This window comes from Tupaia chinensis, unplaced genomic scaffold (assembly GCF_000334495.1).
Source record: "Tupaia chinensis unplaced genomic scaffold, TupChi_1.0 Scaffold144135_1, whole genome shotgun sequence".
NCBI lineage: Eukaryota > Metazoa > Chordata > Mammalia > Scandentia > Tupaiidae > Tupaia > Tupaia belangeri.
In genome coordinates, this window is record NW_006203990.1 from 217,685 (window position 1) to 237,315 (window position 19,631).

At 35.2% G+C, this 19,631-nt stretch overlaps 1 protein-coding gene across 6 annotated transcripts in view; it reads left to right on the forward strand.

The window, feature by feature from the left end:
* The window catches only part of GSK3B (glycogen synthase kinase 3 beta), a 216,446-nt gene that overhangs the window by 88,043 nt on the left and 108,772 nt on the right, over nt 1-19,631 (forward strand). For all 6 annotated transcript variants that reach the window (XM_006165983.3, XM_006165985.3, XM_006165986.3 and 3 more), the window contains exon 2: nt 1,696-1,889. In XM_006165983.3, the coding sequence (XP_006166045.1) occupies nt 1,696-1,889 (194 nt within the window). The remainder of the gene's footprint in view (nt 1-1,695; nt 1,890-19,631) is intronic.

The window sequence follows — 19,631 nt, forward strand, 5'->3', positions numbered from 1 at the left end:
GCAAAAACAAAAAAAAAAAAAAAAAAGACATGATGTGATACAAACTGCCTATAATTCATCTAGCTATTTTATGTAGAAATCACTCATTGCTTTTTAATCTATTATGAAGATCCTCTTGTAAACAAGAGAGTTAATCAGTTACAGATATTGTATATTAACCTCAGTCTATTTTAATGCATCTGTGAATTTAAGTGGCTGTAAATATTGCCTATTATATACCACTAACATTTGGATATTCATTTATCTAGCGATTTATATCTGGTAGAGAAAATATTTATAAGTATTGTGTAACTTTTTAAAATTAGACTAGTATGAATTCAATTAGCATTTAAAAGATAAAATTGATAGAATGAGAGAGAGTAGCAGAAGGGGAAAAGTGCAGTTTAATCACTGAACATAAGTTGAGTTTACTGAGAATTGATTTTAGGTATGTCAAGGAAGAGAAAAGAAGCTGAAGACATAATTGCTTTTTCAAGATGATTCTAGGATCTAGAATCTATGTATTCTGAAACCATTAAAAGTACAATTTAAGGCTTTTTCAAATCAGGCACTAGGTAGCATAGTACAGTTTAAAATAGTAGAAGAATTCAGAGAACAAGATGGAGGTTGTGGACACTGCCCTGTCAAATAGGAGGCGGCTCTTGAGCTAGAATTGAAGAGGGCCTTTGGATAGCTGCCAGGGGTAAGGAAAGGCATAAAAGGTAAGTAGAAAAGATATGAGTGAGCAGAGACCCCAGAGCCAGTAAGCTTCTTGTAAATGGGGCTGAGTTAAGAATAAGTTAAGTTGATTTTTTTTCCTCTTAGGTTTTTCGTCCTTTAACCCCAAATTAACATTCTTTTTTTTTTTTTTTTTGGAGAGATTTTCATTATAGGGCGCATGTGCTCGCCAGACAAAGAGAGACATAGAGACAGAAAGTGAGAAATCACCCCCCAGGGGGGATGGTCACGCCTCAATCCCTTCTTCTCCATTCTCCTCTCGGGATCTTGGGCACGCACGCACACGCGCCTGGCGTGAGTTTTAAGCCACCGGGTCCGGGATGCAAACCGCGGTCGACTACGTGGGAGTCCAGCAACATAGCCATTACACTAACTGCTGGTTCCTCCCAAATTAACATTTTTTCCTCCATACTATTTTTCTCTGAGAGGTATTCTCCTGCTTTGTTAAAAAAAAGAAATAAAATACAAGGAAGCAACAACTCAAAGCCTTATCTTCCTAAAGGTAGAATGATTTTAATGGATTGGCATATTTAGACAGTTTGGGTTATGCATATTTTATATTCAGTTAAAATAAGCCTTGAGGAAAGAACTAGAGTTGGATAGATATGATCAAAACCTGATGGGTCTACCATTTGCTCTTTGGCTTTTGACACATTTAATCATCTTCCCATTACTTTTATTTATTAGAATATATTTTTAAAAAGTTTATTTATTCCCTGAGTACACACACGCATGCCAGCAGAGACAGTGCCCATAAAAGAGTCTTGACTTGGAGAACCTTCAGCCAGCTTGGATCATGTTGCATGTATATGCTGGTGTACTACTTAGGGAGGTCTGTGGACTTGAAATGGGATAAATTGAATATAATTTGTATTAAAGAATTTAGTTTACTTTGTACACTTTAACAGTTTTTTTCATCTGTTTCTTTATGGTTCTAGTTTTATTTTATTAAAAAAAAAAATCTCTGCCTTCCTTTAGGAGACAAGGATGGCAGCAAGGTGACCACAGTGGTGGCAACTCCTGGGCAGGGTCCAGACAGGCCACAAGAAGTCAGCTATACAGACACTAAAGTGATTGGAAATGGGTCGTTTGGTGTGGTTTATCAAGCCAAACTTTGTGATTCAGGAGAACTGGTTGCCATCAAGAAAGTATTACAGGACAAGAGATTTAAGGTAAGACCTCTTTTATTGCTCTCTTAATATATGTAAATGATTCTTTTTCATTCGCCACTTTTGATTCATATTTCATCTATTTTGTGATTTTTTTTGTTCAACTCAACTACTATAGTGACTTTATTTGTACTCATAAATTTTGTAGAGATAAAATTTACCAAAGATTGCAATATTACTTTTATTATCCACTTGCTGTGAGTGTTTAAAGTCCTGTGAAATGTAATTTAAAAAATTTAAATTTATATTTAAAAAAAGTGACCTCTCCTACTTGTGTCTTATGTTGTAGGGACCTGTAGCCTATTATATGCATTTGATACAGTTGACTAGCCTTCCTGTCCTTAAAAATTCCTGTAATCTGTGGTGCAACATTGTCATTCTCACATAACTCATTTTTATTTACTGTCTTCCTTTGTTACTTTTCCTTCTTCTGTTAGAAACCAATAATTCTGAAAGTTTAGTTCTTTACATTTATTTTCATTTCTTATGCCATCTCCTTAAAAGGTCATATGCATGGAGTTCAGATGTCTTCTCTGTGTTGTTCTATAGTGAAGTTCTACAGTTAACAAGCTATGCAGCCTTACTCAGTTCTGTATCTTTCCCTCCTCTGTGAAATTTTACAGAGAGCTTCGCACGTGCTGAGAATTACATTAAACATTAGTGATATAAAAATAAATTAAGAAGTGATCACTGCTCTTAAGTAGCACACAGTCTATTATCTGTCTAGAACCTTCCAAAGGTTGTTTTTCTTTATTCTGAAGTTTGTTTCCAGTTCTCACCTCTCTAATAAGACTTTGCCAATGTAGTCTTACATTGCCAAATGTATAATAAATATTTTTTTAAAAGAATTATATTATTTAACTTTATTTATTTATTTATTTGTTTTAATTTGACCAGGAGGGGTGGGAGAGAGAGAGGAAGGAAATCGCCAGGTCCGGGACTTGAACCATGGTCGGCCAATGTGAGAATCCAGCACCCTTAACTACCATGCCACCTGCTGGCCCCCATAGTGAATCCCAGTGTTGCATTGTTATTTCAAATTGTCAAGGCTTCACATCTAACCCTGGCTTAGCTTTTTTTTCCCTTAAATTTTGCTATAGGGTATGTGTGCTCTAGAAAGAGACAGAGTTGGGGTGGGGGGAGAGGAAGAGAGAAAAGAGGAAGCGAGAAATCAGTCTCTGGGGTGGTGGTGGTGGAAGACATGTTGGGTGTGTTTTCCAAACCCCTGAGTTCAGGACTCAAACCGTTGAGTTGGCCATATGGGATCAAGTTGCCTTAACCTCCACTCTGCCTGCTAGCCTCTGACTTAGCTTTTAAGACCCAGTAAAAATCCTTCCTGTTGGTTTTCAGTCATTTGGATTTGAGTTTTCATTCCAATGATTTTATTATTCACTGTGTAATGAGTATTCTATTCTCATTCCTAATATCAAGTTATTGTCAAACCTGGCTGATTTTTCTTTTTCTCTCTTACTGCCTTGATGATATATCTCTTCTTTCCTTTTGTCATCTCTGCTATTCTAGTCAGTCTCATTATTTGGTTTTACCACTAGTAAGCTTCTACCTTTGGTCTTTTCCCTTCCAATCTCCTGTGCAATACCAATATTAGAAGAATCTCAAAAGTTCTTCTTGGTCATATTGTCTCTCTTGCACACAAACCTTCTACAGTTTTTTATAGGCTAAAAAATAAATCTGCCTAGTTCAGTTTATATACTTAGGAGCTTTCATAATCTTGCTGTTTTTCCCCAAATACTTAGCTTTCCAAACTGTCTGTGTCACTATCCTTGAAATACATCAGTCTTTATTGCTTATCTGCTTTTATATAGCTTCCTTTCTGTCACGCCCATTCTCTTACTTTGTAAATCCTGTGCTTGTATGCAGACTGAAGTCAGATTCTTCCTCTATGTTTCCAGTCAGCCATGTGGATCTTGTTATGAATTCCTTGAGCCCTTATTGCTTTTGAACTAGAAAATTCTATATAATTTTATGTCAGAATCTCTACATTAATTCTGTTTGTCTATTAAATATCCACACATTCAGGATTTTTTTTTTTTGATTAGTAGTTAATGATAACAAATACATAATCAAATCCATATTATTTGGGTGTTTTTCATATAAATAGTTTTATGTAATCTTTACCATTAGTGCTGTTTAATTGACAATTATTATTTAGATAAGGAACCCTAAATAAAAAGATTCTAAATTAGCTTGTCCAATGTCACACAGATAGCAAGTGGATGGATGGGCAAAGAAGGATGGGAATCTAGACAGTCTGACTCCAGAGTGCCATACTAAATATTATCAATATATCAAACTCCTCCCTTCTTTTTCTCTCATAGTATTCTCTCCATAATACAGTATCGGATTCTCAGAACATCAGTCATATTTCTGTCACTATATTAAACCACATCCTCTCTCTCCCTCTCAAGAAAGGGAAAGATTGGTTTTACTCATTCTGAAATGATTGCATTATATTGGCTCACCAGGAAAGTCATGACACATTTTTGCATAGAAAAACATAGAGAATTATTTTATGACTTTACCGATGACCTAATAATTCATCTGTAGATGTTTAGTAATTTTTTTGTTGCTTCCATGAAAGACATTGTTTTAAAAAATAGTATTTTCTATTTATTACTGGTATTTAAAGAAAGTTATGCTTTTTGTTAATCTTTTTTTTTTTTTGAGAGGGTTTTGCTGTAGGGCACATGTGCTTGCCAGAAAGATAGAGCGATACAGAGAGATAGAAAGCAAGAAATCACCCCCCCAGGAGGATGACCACGCTGCAGTCCCTTCTCCTCCATTCTCCTCTCGGGATCTTAGGCACGTGCACACATGCACCTGGTGTGAGTTTAAGCCACCGGGTCCGGGACTTGAACCACAGTCAACTACATGGGAGTCCAGCGATATAACCATTACGCTAACTGCTGGTCCTGATCAGTTTTGCTTTCTAACATATCATTTTACCACAGATATTTAACATTTTGATTTTTTGGTATATGTTATATGTATTGCTATGTTTAAAAAAATTGGGGGGGGGTCAAATTTGGTGTGTATCTTTTCTTTACTCACCTTTCCTTTTTAGGGAACCAAGTGTTGATTATTTTTAGCAGTCTACCTTATTCATTATGTCTTTTGTCATTATTCTTTTTTAAGAAGGTTATAAACATAGATTCTGTCAGTACTACTTTCATTAAAGGATGAGGATATATGCCTATGTAAATGAATTGTAGAAATCTGAAAACAAACATTTAAATAATAGAAAATGGTTCATATTAGGTGGCAGGGAGCTACACGTAATAATACCTGTGATTGTCTTCATTGGGAATTGTAACACTTTTAACAAGTCATACATTACAGAGAATATTGATTAATGTTGTCCAAAATTAAACTATGTGAGTCAAGAAAATAAAATAATAAGAAAAGGGAGCATCTAGAATCTTGACTTTAATAAATTGTGTATTGGGTACTATGTTTTTTAAACGAATTTATTTACAGGATAGATAGCCTTGATCCAGTGTTATGATAACTATAGTGTTTTATCGATCACTTTCCTCATATTAAGATTCTATAGGTATGTGAATAGTTAATAAATATAGATTTGTCTGATCATCTGTAGAAAATAGTGATATGCTCATAGCATTTTATAATTTCAGAATTATTTTTGTATATACATACATCATCTGATTCTTACTACTTTTTTTTTATGATGTGTAATCTTTTTTTTTATTATTATTATAAATTTTTTTTTCTTTTCTCATCACAACACACATATGAATTTTCCATTTTGTATATACATACATCATCTGATTCTTACTACTTTTTTATGTTGAAATAATTTCAGACTTAAAATTGCCAAATAATACAAAGAATTCCCTTATACCTTTCATCTAAATGTCCAAATTATTAATATTTACCACACTTGCTTTATAATTTTTTTCCTATATACACAGCCGATTTTGTCTCGAAATGTGTGAGTACAACTTCTAAGCATGATGTTCCTTTATCCCTAAATTATTCATTGTACATTTTGCAAATTCAAGGACATTTGCTTATGTGATCTCAGAAGAGATATGAAAATTAGGAAATTAATATATCAATAGTACTTTTAACATACAGTTCTTATTGAAGTAACTTCAGTTGCTCCAGTAAGGTTCATTACAGTGAATGAAAATTCTTGGTCATGTATTTAGTTATCTGTAGTCCCTTATTACCAAGAGTAGTTCTGCTGTTACTGTCTTTCATGACATTCATAGTTATAAACGATTTATTTGGGTTTGACTATTGTTTCCTCCATAAGGTCTCTTAGATTCAGAATATTCATTTCTTTCAGGAATATCATAGAAAAGATGTTTTACATCATTATATCAGAGGGCCTATGATGTCTCTTTGTCCCATTAATGATGATGTTGACTTACATCTCTTAAGGTAGTATTTGTAAGATTTCTTTACTGTAGAGTTACTATTTTTCCTTTTGTAATTTATAATAATTCTGTGAGGAGATACTTTAGAATATGGAAAGAATATATTTTCATCATACTTATATCAGTTAGTAGTAGCATGCATCGATGAGTCATGTTTGAATCAATTATTCTAATAATGACTGTCAAATGGTTATTTTCTAATTTCTGTTTATTCCTTCTTTATTAGTTGAGATTCTACTGTAAGGAATATAAAGAGTTTTTCTCTTCTCTCTTTATTTATATAATTAGTATGAACTATTGAGTTTTATTAAATGGATTATATATATTATTTCCCAAAGGTTTTTTGCCAGAGGGTGTGTGTACTCACCAGAGAGACAGAGAGACTAAGACAAAGAGAGGGAAAGTGAGAAATCACCCCCCTAGGGGAGATGGCAACACTGCAATCCCTCCTCCTTCATTCTTCATGCACATGCAGCTGGTGTAAGTTTCAAGTTGCTGGGTCTGGGACTTGAACTGTAGTTGGGTTGGTCATGTGGAGGCTAGTGCCCTAACTATTGGTCCCTGGGTTATAATACTTAATCATTTATTTTGATACTCAAATTGCCCCAAATGTGGCCAGTGAAACCCTTTCAAGTTGGAACTAGATCCTCTCAGTCAATAGACCTGGACAGTAGGTCTACAAACCCAAGTGGTCTCACACACACAAACACACAGCTAATGTTTATGCATGCATTTCTTTCTTTCTTTGCATGTATTCTGTAAAAGTTCATACTTTCAATTCCACAGCAACACCAGAGAGTTCACTCCAGCTTTTCCTCTTTCCTTTAGTAACTCATTTTTCTCAATAGAAAAGTCTGTTTTCCATTATCCACAATACATTTACATAATTTGCTCAATCCTAGAATTCACATGTGGTTTCAGAACTCCGAACTTGTACCCCAGGGGTAGAATTGGGCCTACCAAGAGTTCAGTATTTTGTACTTTTTTTTTTTTTTTGAAAGGTATATGGCCCCATATATTTTGTTCAGAAAGTATTTTGGTTAATTTTTTTTTTTAATTTTTTTTAAATTTAATTTTACCCTCTAATATAGACTATTCATTTGAAATAGTTTGGTTCATTTGTTTATATATGTATGTATCCCTTATATGAACTTTACCCTCTGATTTTTGTTTTAAAAATAATAATAATTTATAGGTGTGGCCCTGTGGCTTGGTAATTAAGGGAGCCAGATCCTATGTGACTGGCAGTTTGAATCCTGGCCTCAGTGACTTGAAAACGTGCTGAGTGTGTGAGCATGTGTGCTTCCAATTCCTGACTGGAGGAGAAATGGAGAAGAGACTGCAGGGTGACCAAGCTCCACTGGGAAATGCTTTCTCTCCCCTCTGTCTTTCTCGCTTTGGCAAGCACATGTGCCCTCTGGCCAAAAACAAACAAACAAACAAACAAACAAACAAAAAACAACAACAAAAAAACACAGTGACAAGAAAATATTTTTATTCTGTGAAATAGTAACATGGTTCCAAAAGTCAGAAATATAGAAGTGTATTAGCTATTCTTCTGTTCTGTTTCTACTTATTTCCTGTAGATAATCAACCTCATTAATGTTCTGGTTAACTTTTTCTGAGTTTGTTTTGCACAAATGAGCATATACTTATAATTTTCATGGTTTCTTTCTTACACAAATGGTAGTATATTAGAATAATTGGTACTTTGCTTTTTCTTTCAACTATATTTTCTGAGAATCATTTCATATCATTTCAGAGATTTTTCTCATCCTTCTAACAGCTGCATAATATGGAAAAATTGATTTAATTACAATATTATGGGTATTTAAGTTCTCAATAATTTGCAGTCTCTAAGAGGACTACTATGAATAACTTGGTGCACCATTTGTATTTCCATATTAGAGACATAACAGTAAATTAAGTGGGGCTACTTAGTCAAACAAACAAATGTGTAGTTCTTTAATTTGATACTGCTATATTAGTCTCCATAATGGTATACATATTTGCATACTTTCTAGTAATATATGTGCCTATTTCCCCACAACCTTGCCTACAAAAAATGCTTTTCTTTTGAAATTTTTGTTCATTTGATACATGAGAAATTATATCTCATTGTAATTTTAATTTACAGTCTCCTTATTTTGAGTGCAGTTAAACATCTTTTTTCATCTGTACAAGGTCCTTTTTATTTGTCTACATGGGTGTGTGGATTGTCCTTTTTTCTATTTTTAAAATTGGGTTTTCCCCATGAAATCTGAAGAGTATTTTATTATGGAATCAATCTTAACCTGTGATATATATGTAGTATTTTAACTTCATATATAAAGTGTGTGTGTGTGTGTGTGTGTGTGTGTGTGTGTGTGTATTGCTATATAAGGGATCTTTCTTCCTCTCTCCATGCAATTGAATTTATTGTTCTTTTTAAACATTTTATCTCGATTTCATGTTATGACTAGAAAGCCTTTTCTCTTTACCAAAGTTAAGGAGACATTCATTTATGCTTTCCTTGTTTGTAGTGAAAGTTGCTATAGGTGAGTCAGTGAGTGAGTGATGAGTGAATGTGAAAGCATAAGATATTACCATACATTATTGTAGACTTACAGACCCTGTGCAGCAGGACTTCATAAAGTTCATGGAAAAATGGAATTAAAATGAATTTATTATTGTGCAAAAATACCTTTGAAATTTAACCATAATTATTTTATAATATACATTTTCTAAAATCTTTTTAAGACTCCTTGTACAGTTAGGCTACACTAATTTTTTTTTCTTTTAGATTATTTTAACTTTTTTCCTTTAAAAACCTTTTCTTCTGAACTTTTGGACTGTTTTATAATAACATTGAGCTTAAAACAGAAACATTCATTGTACAGCTAAACAAAAATATTTTCTTTCATTGTATATACTATAAGCTTTTATCTCTTTTAAAAATATTTTCTTTTTACTGTTTAAACTTTTTTGTTAAAAACTCAGATGTACACACATTTGCCTAGGAATAAATATGTTCAGGATCATTACTATCCCTGTCTTCCACCTTCACATCTTGTCCCACTGGAATGACCATGATTGTGGTGGGCACTGCATATGGAAGCCAAAATAACACAGGATTAGAACAAGCACAAGAGAAAATGATGCAGTCAAGGAATGTGGCAAACATTGAAATACATGAGGCTGCTGCTGGTATAACATGGCTTATTGTTCTATAGTAATTTTCTTTTACTAAGCAGAGGGCATATATTCTAAAAATTGAAAAGCTATAGTTTTTGCTTTATAAAAATAAAATTTAAAAATAATAATTAAAAGTATAAGCTTGTAACATGGTCATATATCATTATCAAATACCACAGGCAGTACATAATTGTATATGGTATACATTTTTACTAGTAGTAGGTTTTTGCTGTAGGGCGCGTGTGCTCACCATACAGACAGAGAGAGAGGGAAAGTGAGAAATCACTCACCAGGGGGCTTGGCCACACCACAATCCCTTCTCCTCCATTCTCCTCTTGGGATCTTAGGCACACATGCACATGTGCCCAGCGTGAGTTTTAAGCCACCGGGTCCGAGACTCGAACCACTGTTGACTACATGGGAGTCCAGTGACATAGCCATTACGCTAACTGCTGGTCCCATCTCCTTTGTAATCATCTGAGACCGCCATTGTATATGCAGTCTGTCATTTGTCATACCAAAACATCATTGTGTGGTACATGACAATACTCATGTTGCCATCACCATAGTCAAGGCAATAAACTTATCCATCACCTCTGAAAGTTTCTTTGTGTTCCTTTTTTGCTTATTCTTTTTTGTTTTTGGTAAGAACACTAAACGTGAGATTTACCTTCCTACCAAATTTTTTAGGGTGCAATACATTATTGTTAATTGTAGTCACTATGTCTTATAGCAGATCTCTGTAACCTACTCATCTTATAAAACTATAACTTTATATTGGGACCAGCAGGTAGCATAATGGCTATGTCGCTGGACTCCCAGGTAGTCAACCGTGGTTCGAGTCCCGGATCTGGTGGCTTAAACTCACGCCGGGCGCATGTGCGTGCATGCCCAAGATCCCAAGAGGAGAATGGAGAAGGGATTGCAGCATGGCTATCCCCCTGGTGGGTTATTTCTTGCTTTCTGTCTCTCTGTCTCTGTCTTTCTGGTGAGCGCATGCACCCTATACCAAAAACCTCCCCCCCCCAAAAAAATATTAACTTTATATTAATTGGACAGTTCTCTGCTTCTCCCTTTCCCTTTTCCTGGTAATCACCATCTATTGTCTACTTCTCTAGGTTTGATGCCTCATATTAGAGGAATCATGAGTGTTTTTCTTTCTGAGGCTGACTAACTTAGCATAATGTTTTCAAGTCCATCCATGTTGTCACAAGTGATATAGTTGTCTTCCTTTTTAAGGCTGATTAGTATTCTGTTGTGTGTATATGTCACATTTTCTTGATCCATCTGATGATAAAGGACATTTGGCTTGTTTCTACATCACAGCTCTTGTGAATAATGCTGCGGTGAACATGGGAGTGCAGTATCACTTTGAGATTCTGATTTCAATTCTTTCTAATATATATTTGGAAGTGGAATTACAGGATCATATGGTAGGACTATTTTTAGTTTTTCGAAGAACCTCTGTACCATTTTCCGTAGTGGCTGTACCATTCACATTCCCAACAGCAGTGTACAAAGGTTGCCATTTTTCTACCACCTCACATCACTTGTATTTTTTTTCCAAGATAGTTATTGTAATAGGTGTGAAATGATAATCTCATTGTGGTTTTTTTTTTTTCATTTCCCTGATGATTAGAGATTTAAGCCGTTTTGTATTTATTTGTTGGTCATTTGTATGTCTTTGTCTCTTCAAGTCCTTTGCTCATTTTTTATTCAGGTTGTTTTTTTGCTGTTGAGTTGTAGGAGTTTGTTATATATTTTCGAAATTAACCCTTTGCCTGATATATTTTCTCCCATTTCATAGATTTCTGTTTCACTCTGTTGATTGTTTCCATTGCATTTCAGAACCTTTTTTAGTTTGATGTATTCCTACTTGTCTTTTTGCTTTCATTGCCTATGCTTTTCATGTCATATATAAGAAATCATTGCCAAGACTAGTGTGAAAAAGTTTTTCCTCATTTTTTTTTAAAGGATCTTACAACTTCAGCTATTATGTTTAAATCTAATCTGTTTAAGTTAATTAAAAGAGATTAGGCTATAAGGTGAAGGTTTAATTTTACGCTTTTGCATGTGTGTATCCAGTTCCTTGAGCACCATTTATTGAAGAGAGACTATTCTTTTCCTATTGTGGATCCCCCTCCGTCACTTTTAAAGTCTTTTCATCTCATCCATGAGTGAGACATACAGAGAGACAGCAGCCTCAACGGTGTCTTGATGCTGCCATCTGTCTTCATCTTTACCTAGTCCTGGATCATGGGCACAAATGTGCTTGGTTAATCCCTGGACACAAACCTGGCAACCTCTTATGTGGGTCAGCTTCACAGAGTCTTGTGTTTTACTCCTGTGCTATTGTCCAGCCCTCATTGTGTATTTTTGGCACCCTTATCAAAGATCACTTAACTGTATATCCATGGATTTATTTCTGTTCTTTCTGTTCTATATATCTTTTTTTTTTTTGATCAGCATCATACTCTTTTGGTTATTGTAGCTTTGTGGAAAATGTTGAAATCAAGAAGTGTGTTACCTCTAGCTTTATTGTACTTGCTCAAAATTGCTTAGGATTGTTGGGTCTTGTAGTTCTATACAGACATTTTTTTTCTTTATTTTTTACAGGGTATGTGCACTCGCTGGAGAGAGACAGAAAGAAAGAGAGAAGGAAAGAGAGAGCATCCCCTAGGAGGGACGGACACGCTGTAGTCCCTTTTCCTCCTTTCTCCTCTTGGGATTTTGGGCTTATACAGACACAGGCCTAGAGTGTTTTTCAAGTCACTGGGTGTAGTCAGTTATGTGGGGTCCAACTACCTTAACCACATGCTACCTGCTGGCCCAGTTCTGTATGAATTTTAGAATTATTTTTTTCTATTTCTTTAAAAAATATCTTCAAGATTTTAATAGGGGTTGCATCGACTCTAAAGATGACCTCAAAAAATGTGGACATTCTAACAATAGTAATTTTTCAAATCCATGAATACTAGGGTGTCTTTCCATTTACTTGTGTGTGCTTTACTTTCTTTCATCATTGTGTTTTAGATTTCGTTGTAGAAATCTTTTACAACTCCTTGGTTAAGTTAATTCCTAAGTATTTTTTTTGTGGTATTATAAATAAGATTGTTTCTTTATTTCTTTTTTACATAATTTGTTGTTGGCTTTTAAAATTGCAACTGATTTTTGTATTTTGATTTTGTATCCTGCAACTTTATGGAATTCATTTTATAAAGAATTATTTAATTTTATCCATTATTATTATTATTTTAAAATTTGGTATAGTTGAGGAGAGACAGGCAGAAAGAGATGGAAAGTGATATGGAAAATGAGAAAGTAAGCCAGGTTCAGGATTTGAACCATGGTCAGCCATGTGGGAGTCCAGCGCTGTAATGACCTACCACCTACTTGACCTAAATTCATTTATTTTAACAGTTTTTTGTTTTGTTTTGTTTGTTTGTTTTTAAGAAATTTTTCTGTAGGGCACATACACTTGCCGGAGAGACAGAGAGACAGAAAGCGGGAATTCACCCTCCTGGTGGCTGGCCAAATCAGAATCCCTTCTCCTCCAGTCTCCTCTCAGGATTTTGGGCATGCACGCACACACACCTGGCATGAGTTTCAAGCTTTTGGGTCCAAGACTCAAACTGCAATTGGCCTTGTGGTAGTTCAGTGACATAACCATTATGCCATCTGCTGGTCCCTAGTATAACAGGTTTTGTTGTTGTTAAGACTTTAGCGTTTTCTATATGTACTATTTCATCTGCAAGCAGAAATCATTTTACTTTCAAGTTGGATGCTCTTTGTTTCTTTTTCTTGCTTAATTGCTTTGGCTAAGACTCCCCGTTCTGTGTTGAACAGAATTGGCAGGAGTGGGTGTCCTTCTCTTGTTCCTGATCTTCAAGGAAAAACTTTCAGATTTTCACTATTGAACATGATATTAGCTGTGGGCTTTTCATGTATAGCTTTTATTGTGTTGAGGTAAGTTAATATCTATGTCTAATTTATTCAGAACTTTTAATTATGAAAGGATACTGAATTTATTAGGTGCTTTTTCTCTGCTTCTACTGAGATGATCATGTGATTTTTACCTTTTATTCTGTTAATGTGATATATTACATTGATTGACTTGCATATGTTGAATAATCTTTGCATCCCAGGGATAAATCATACTTGGTCATAATATGTGATCCTTTTAATATACTGTTTTATTAGGTTTGATAATACTTTTACAAGGATTGTTTCCATTTGTCTTTATCAGAGATAATGGCTTGTAGTTTTCTTCCTTTTGGTATTTTGTTTGATGTTGTTATAAGGTGATGCTTCCCTCATAAAATGAATATGGAAATGTTCCTTTCTCTTCAATTTTTTTTAAGAAGAGTTTGAGAATTGGTATAAATTCGATATGATTAGTAGAATTCACCTATGAAACCATCTGGTCTTAGACTGTTCTTTATTGGGAAGTTTTTGATTAATGACTCAATTAATTACCTTATTTGTGGGACCAGCAGATGACGTAATGGTTATGTCGTGGGACTCTAACATAGTCTACCGTGGTTTGAGTCCCTGACATGGAGGCTTCAAACTCACACTGGGCGTGTGTGTGTGTGTGCATGCCTAAAATCCAAGAGGAGAATGGAGGAGAAGGGATTATGCTGTGGCCATCCCCCTCGGGGGTGATTTTTCACTTTCTCTCTCTCTGTCTCTCTAGCAAGTGCATGCGGCCTACAGCAAAAATCTCCTCCCCCCTAAAAATTACCTTATTTGTTACTAGTGTACCGAGACTTTCTATTTCTTCTTAATTCAGTTATGATAAATTATATGTTTATAGGATTTTATTTATTTTTTTCTAAGTCTGTTGTATAATTGTTTATAATAGTCCCTTATCTTTTTAATTTCTGTGACATTGGTTCTAATGTCTCCACTTCCATTTCTGATTTTATTTCAGTTCTTTGATTTTCACTTTGTTGATTTTATCTTCTTAAAAACCAACTCTTAGTTTTGTGTATTATTTTTTTCTGTTTTTCTTTTCCATATTTTATTTATTTATGGTCTAATTTTTTATTTATTTTTTTTTTGAGAGGTTTTTGCGATAGGGCGCGTGCGCTCACCAGACAGAGAGAGGCAGAGACAGAAAGTGAGAAATCAAACCCCAGGGGGGATGGCCACGCCGCAATCCCTTCTCCTCCATTCTCCTTTTGGGATATAGGGCACGCACGCACGCACGCACACGCGCCCGCCATGAGTTTTAAGCCATCGGGTCCGGGACTCGAACTGCGGTCAACTACATGGGAGTCCAGCAACATAGCCATTACGCCAGCTGCTGGTCCCCTAATTTTTTATTATATTGTTTATTCTGTTCCAGTTTCATTGCAATATTGCTTTGCAGTTCATAATTGTATTCTTTTTCCATTTGAGAAATGATTATTTCTCATGCACTAGAATGAATGAATGAATGATTTTTATTGCCAGAAGGCACATTGTCAGAGAGAGAGAGAGAGAGAGAGAAAAGCACCCTCAATGGGGCATTGACATACTGTAATTCTCTATCCTATCAGGATTTGGGGCACATAAGTACATAGACCCAGCACATTTTCAAGCTGCCTGGCTAGTATCTGAACTGTGGTTGGCCATGTGGAATCTGGCTGTCTGTGCATAGTACTTACCTGCTCTGTTATGGGACTAGCCCAATCAATGTTTATATTATTTCTCATTTGCAAAAGTCACTCTATTTAGCTAAATGAAAATGCAGCAAGACAAAATGTAAATACAAGTAGATAAAAGATGTAATGCACATAGGCTTATAGTCTCTATAAATTCGAGGTATCAGTTGTTATATTATCCTGTTATATTGACCCTTTATTATTATAGTAATATAATGACCTCTTCTGTTTCTTGTGACAATTTTTATTTATTTATTTTTTAGGATTTTTACCATAGGGTGTATGTGTTCGCCAGAGAGAGACAGAGAGAAGGAAAGTGAGAAATCACCCCCAAAGAGGGGTGGTCACATGGCAGTCCCTTCTCCATTCTCCTTTCGGGACTTTGGACGCACATATGCCTGGTGTGATTTTGAAGACTCTGGGCCCAAGATTCAAACCTTGGTTGACCATGTAGGAGTCCAGCAGCTTAACTACTACATCACCTGCTGGCCCCTCTTGTGAGAATTTTTGACTTAAAGTTTATTTTGTTTAAAAATTTTTAAAATAATTTCTTAGTTTTATTTATTATTATTTTTTAAATTTGCTGTGGGGCATGTGCACTCACCAGAGAGAGACAGAGAAAATGAGAGAGAGGGAAAGTGAGAAATCTAGTTGCCAGGTCCAGGACTCAAACTGTGGTCAGCCATGTGGGAATCCAGTGCCTTAACCACCATGCCACCTGCCGGCCCTTCTTAAAGTTTATTTTGAATGACGTAGTTATAATTACTCCAGTTTTCTTTCGGTTTCTGTGTACATGGAATATCTTCTCTCATCCCTTTACTTTCCATTTGTGCCTTGAATCTAAGGTGAGGTTTTTTTTAAATAAATACCATATAGTTGGATCTTGTTTATCCATTCATTCACTCCATCTTTTGATTGGTAAGTTTAATCCTTTTATATTTAAGGTAATCATCGATAGATAAGGAATTACTACCATTTTGTTCATTGTTTTCTGGTCTTTTTTTTTTTTTTTTTTAAGAGACCTTTGCTATAAGGTATGTATACTCCCCAGAGAGACAGAGAGAGAGAAATCATCTTCCATGGGGGATGGCCATGCTGCAATCCCTCTTCCATTCTCCTCTCGGGATTTTGGGCATGCATACACACATGTCCGGCATGTTTTAAGCCACGGGGCCTGTGACTGGAATTGGTGATAGGCAAAATGAAAGTTCATCGCCTTAACCACTATACCACCTGCTAGTCCCTATCTGTCCATCCGTCCGTCCGTCCGTCCTTCCTTCCTTCCTTTCTTTCTTTTTTTAATTGCCAGAGAGTACATACACTTGTACAAAAGAGAAAGAGAGGGAAAAAACATGCCCTCTCCCCAAAAGGGTATGGTCATGCAGCAATCTTTTTCCCTTCATTTTCCCATCTGGTCAGGATTTAGGGTGTGCCACACACACACATGCCTAGTGTGTTTTTCAAACTACTGGTACCAGGAATTGAGCCACAGTGGCCACATGGTGTCTGGCTCCATTAATCACCAGGCTATGATGCCACTACTGTTTTCTGTCTGTTTTGTAGTTCTTTCCTTCCTGTCTTTCTTTATGATTGAAGATTGTTTGTAGAGATGTGTCTTGGTTCTTTCCTCTTTGTCTTTTCTGTATCTACTGTGGGTTTTTTCTTTGTGATTACCATGAATTTGCATTGAATCTCCTATAAATTCCACCAGTCTAATTTAACCTGACAAGTTCAACACCTGAAAGCTCTACATGTTTTTTCTCTTATACACATATGTTGTTACTGATGTAATTTTTTACTTTATATATTCATGTGTATCTATAAGCAAATTTTTGTGGTTATAGTTATTCTTAATATTAATTTATTCACCACTATTATAGTATTTGGATATACTTTGTATATTTATCTTTACCTGTGAAATTTGTAGAGTCATATACTTTCCTGTTGCTGTTTAGCAACTGTTTGTTTCAACCTGAAGAATTCCCTTTCATACTCTTCATAGATCAGGTCTACAGATGGTAAACTTATTAATACTTCTGTATTTTGAAGGAAAACTTAATTTTTTGGTTGGGAGGAGAGCAAGTTAGGCAAAGGAACTTTTCACCTGGATTTGTAGGTTCTTTGAAAGCAGTGCCTCTTGAAAAGCTTTATTAAGATCATTATTGTATCTTCCTGAGTTGAGTATATGTTAATGAAATCAGAAATAGTAAATATCACATTATTTTATTATCCATAAGGGATACTTTCATAGCATGTCAACTGAGGGCAAAGGTTTGTTTCATTTTAAACAAAATCATTTTGAGTTTGGAGGAATTAGAATCACTTTTTTAATGCATCAACAATGAAGGAAAGATGAGTGCCATTGTATATGTACATAAATTTTGGTAACAGCCTGTTTGTAGGGTGGTATTTTCAATCCTGCTACATTGCCTAGTAAATATAGGGATCTTGATCAAGTCTTAGTATTTACCGATCAGTTGGAGAGTGATTGAAGAAAGTATTACTTTACAGCTTTGTTTCCCTAAATGGAAAGTAGTCTTTTGTTTGTGTTGTGAGGTTTGGGGATTTGCAGTTTGAGAACTTATTTGTCTTTAGCACTCCCTTTATTTTTCTGACTGGTGGTGACCTTTCTTACAGTGAAACTTAATGTAATGTATTTTTATATATCAATTTTTAAATATCAATCTAAAATTCATTTAACAGTTGCTTCTTTACTTGATATGGGTTGGGCGTTGTTCTAGGTTCTAGGCATACAACCATAACTAAAACAAAAAGGACTGTATCATTTTTGCACTTACAGTATAGAGAGGTGAACAATAATGTATAAATATGTGAAACGAATACAGTATTTTTAGATGACCTGTTGCTCTGGAGAAAAATGAAGCAAGGAAGTACAGAAAAGGAATGTTGGGAGTGTGTCATGGTTCTAATTTTGATCTTAATTAACATGATAATTTATTTAGCATTTGAGGAAACACCTGACATAGGTGGTGGTGGGGGGACTGCATATTCAGGTGTATCTGCAATTGTAAGAAACAACAGAGAAATCCGTGTAGTTTTTACCCAGTTCCCCTTCATAATCCATCTTGTGAAAATATAAAGTATCACAGTCAGGATATTTACAAGATATAATGCACCAATTTCATTTAGATTTTCTTGTACTTTTTTGGATGTATATACATGTATTTCATTCTATGAGCTTTTATATTATCTGTGTAGGTTCACGTATCCACTGTGATAGTAAAGATATAGAATATTCCAGTATCCTTTGATTGACTTTTTATAACCAGGTTGACTTCTTTCCCTCCAACCCCCCTACCCTTAGGACGTGGTATAACCTCTGACAGTACTAATTCTTCTTTTTATTCTTTCTGTCTTTTTTTCTTTCTTTCTTTTTTAACTTCAAGAATGTTTATATAAATAGAATCATGTTTATATAGTCTCACATATAACCTCTTGGGATGACTTTGTTTATTTTTGCTCAGCATAGTTCTCTGGAGATTGATCTACATTGTTGCATGTATCAATAATTATTTCTATTACCGAACTCCTATCAGTATTCCATGGTATGAATATACCTTAGTTTGTTCATTCATTGACCCAGTAAAGAGCATCTTGTGACTGTTGTAAATGAAACTGCTTTAAACATTCATGTGCAGATTTTTGGGTGAAATCTATATTCATGTGCAGGTGTTTGAAGGTGGAGCCAGCAGTATTTCTTGATAGATTGAATTTAAGGTCAGAGAGAAAGTGGAATCAAGACTTCAAAGTTTTTGGCCTGGGTACTTTGGAAGACTGAAATTGTCCATTATTGAGGATAAAGGGAGATCAGGAGTTTTGCTTAGGCATTTCAAGTTGAGATGTCTTTTTAGACACAGAAGAGTTGTCAGGTAAGCAGTTGCACAAAGATTTCTGGGGAGTTCACAGATATGGGCTGGGGATATACAATTGAGAATCTTCAACTTTTAAAACACCAAGACTAGAATAGAAGAGATTAAGAGAGACAGTTGAAAAGCCGTTAAGAGACTGGGTTCTGGCTATTCTAGTGTTTAGCAAATAGGCAGATTAGAAAGAACTAGCAAAGGAAACTGCAAATTTGGCTAGTGAGGATGGAGGAAAACTAAGAATTTAGTGACTCAGGAGGTAATTGGAGAAAGCATTTCAAGGATTTGAACTAATCATTTTTGTGGAAACCACAGTTATAGTATGTAGGCAGTAGCTTGAGATTTTAGTTGGGTTGTATTGTAGGGGTATATAAAATGATGTACCCCCTTTTCTAGTTTCCTCTTGGTAAGAAAAAAAAAGAATTTTTAAATTCTTGTGTATTCGGAAAGCAAATGGTCCCAGAGAAGAATTGAATCTTGCTTGTTAAATTCAGCTTAATTGGGGACCAGCAGTTGGCGTAATGGCTATGTTGCTGGACTCCCATGTAGTCGACTGCAGTTCGAGTCTCGGACTTGGTGTTTAAATCTCACGCCGGGCGCCTGTGCGTGCGTGCCCAA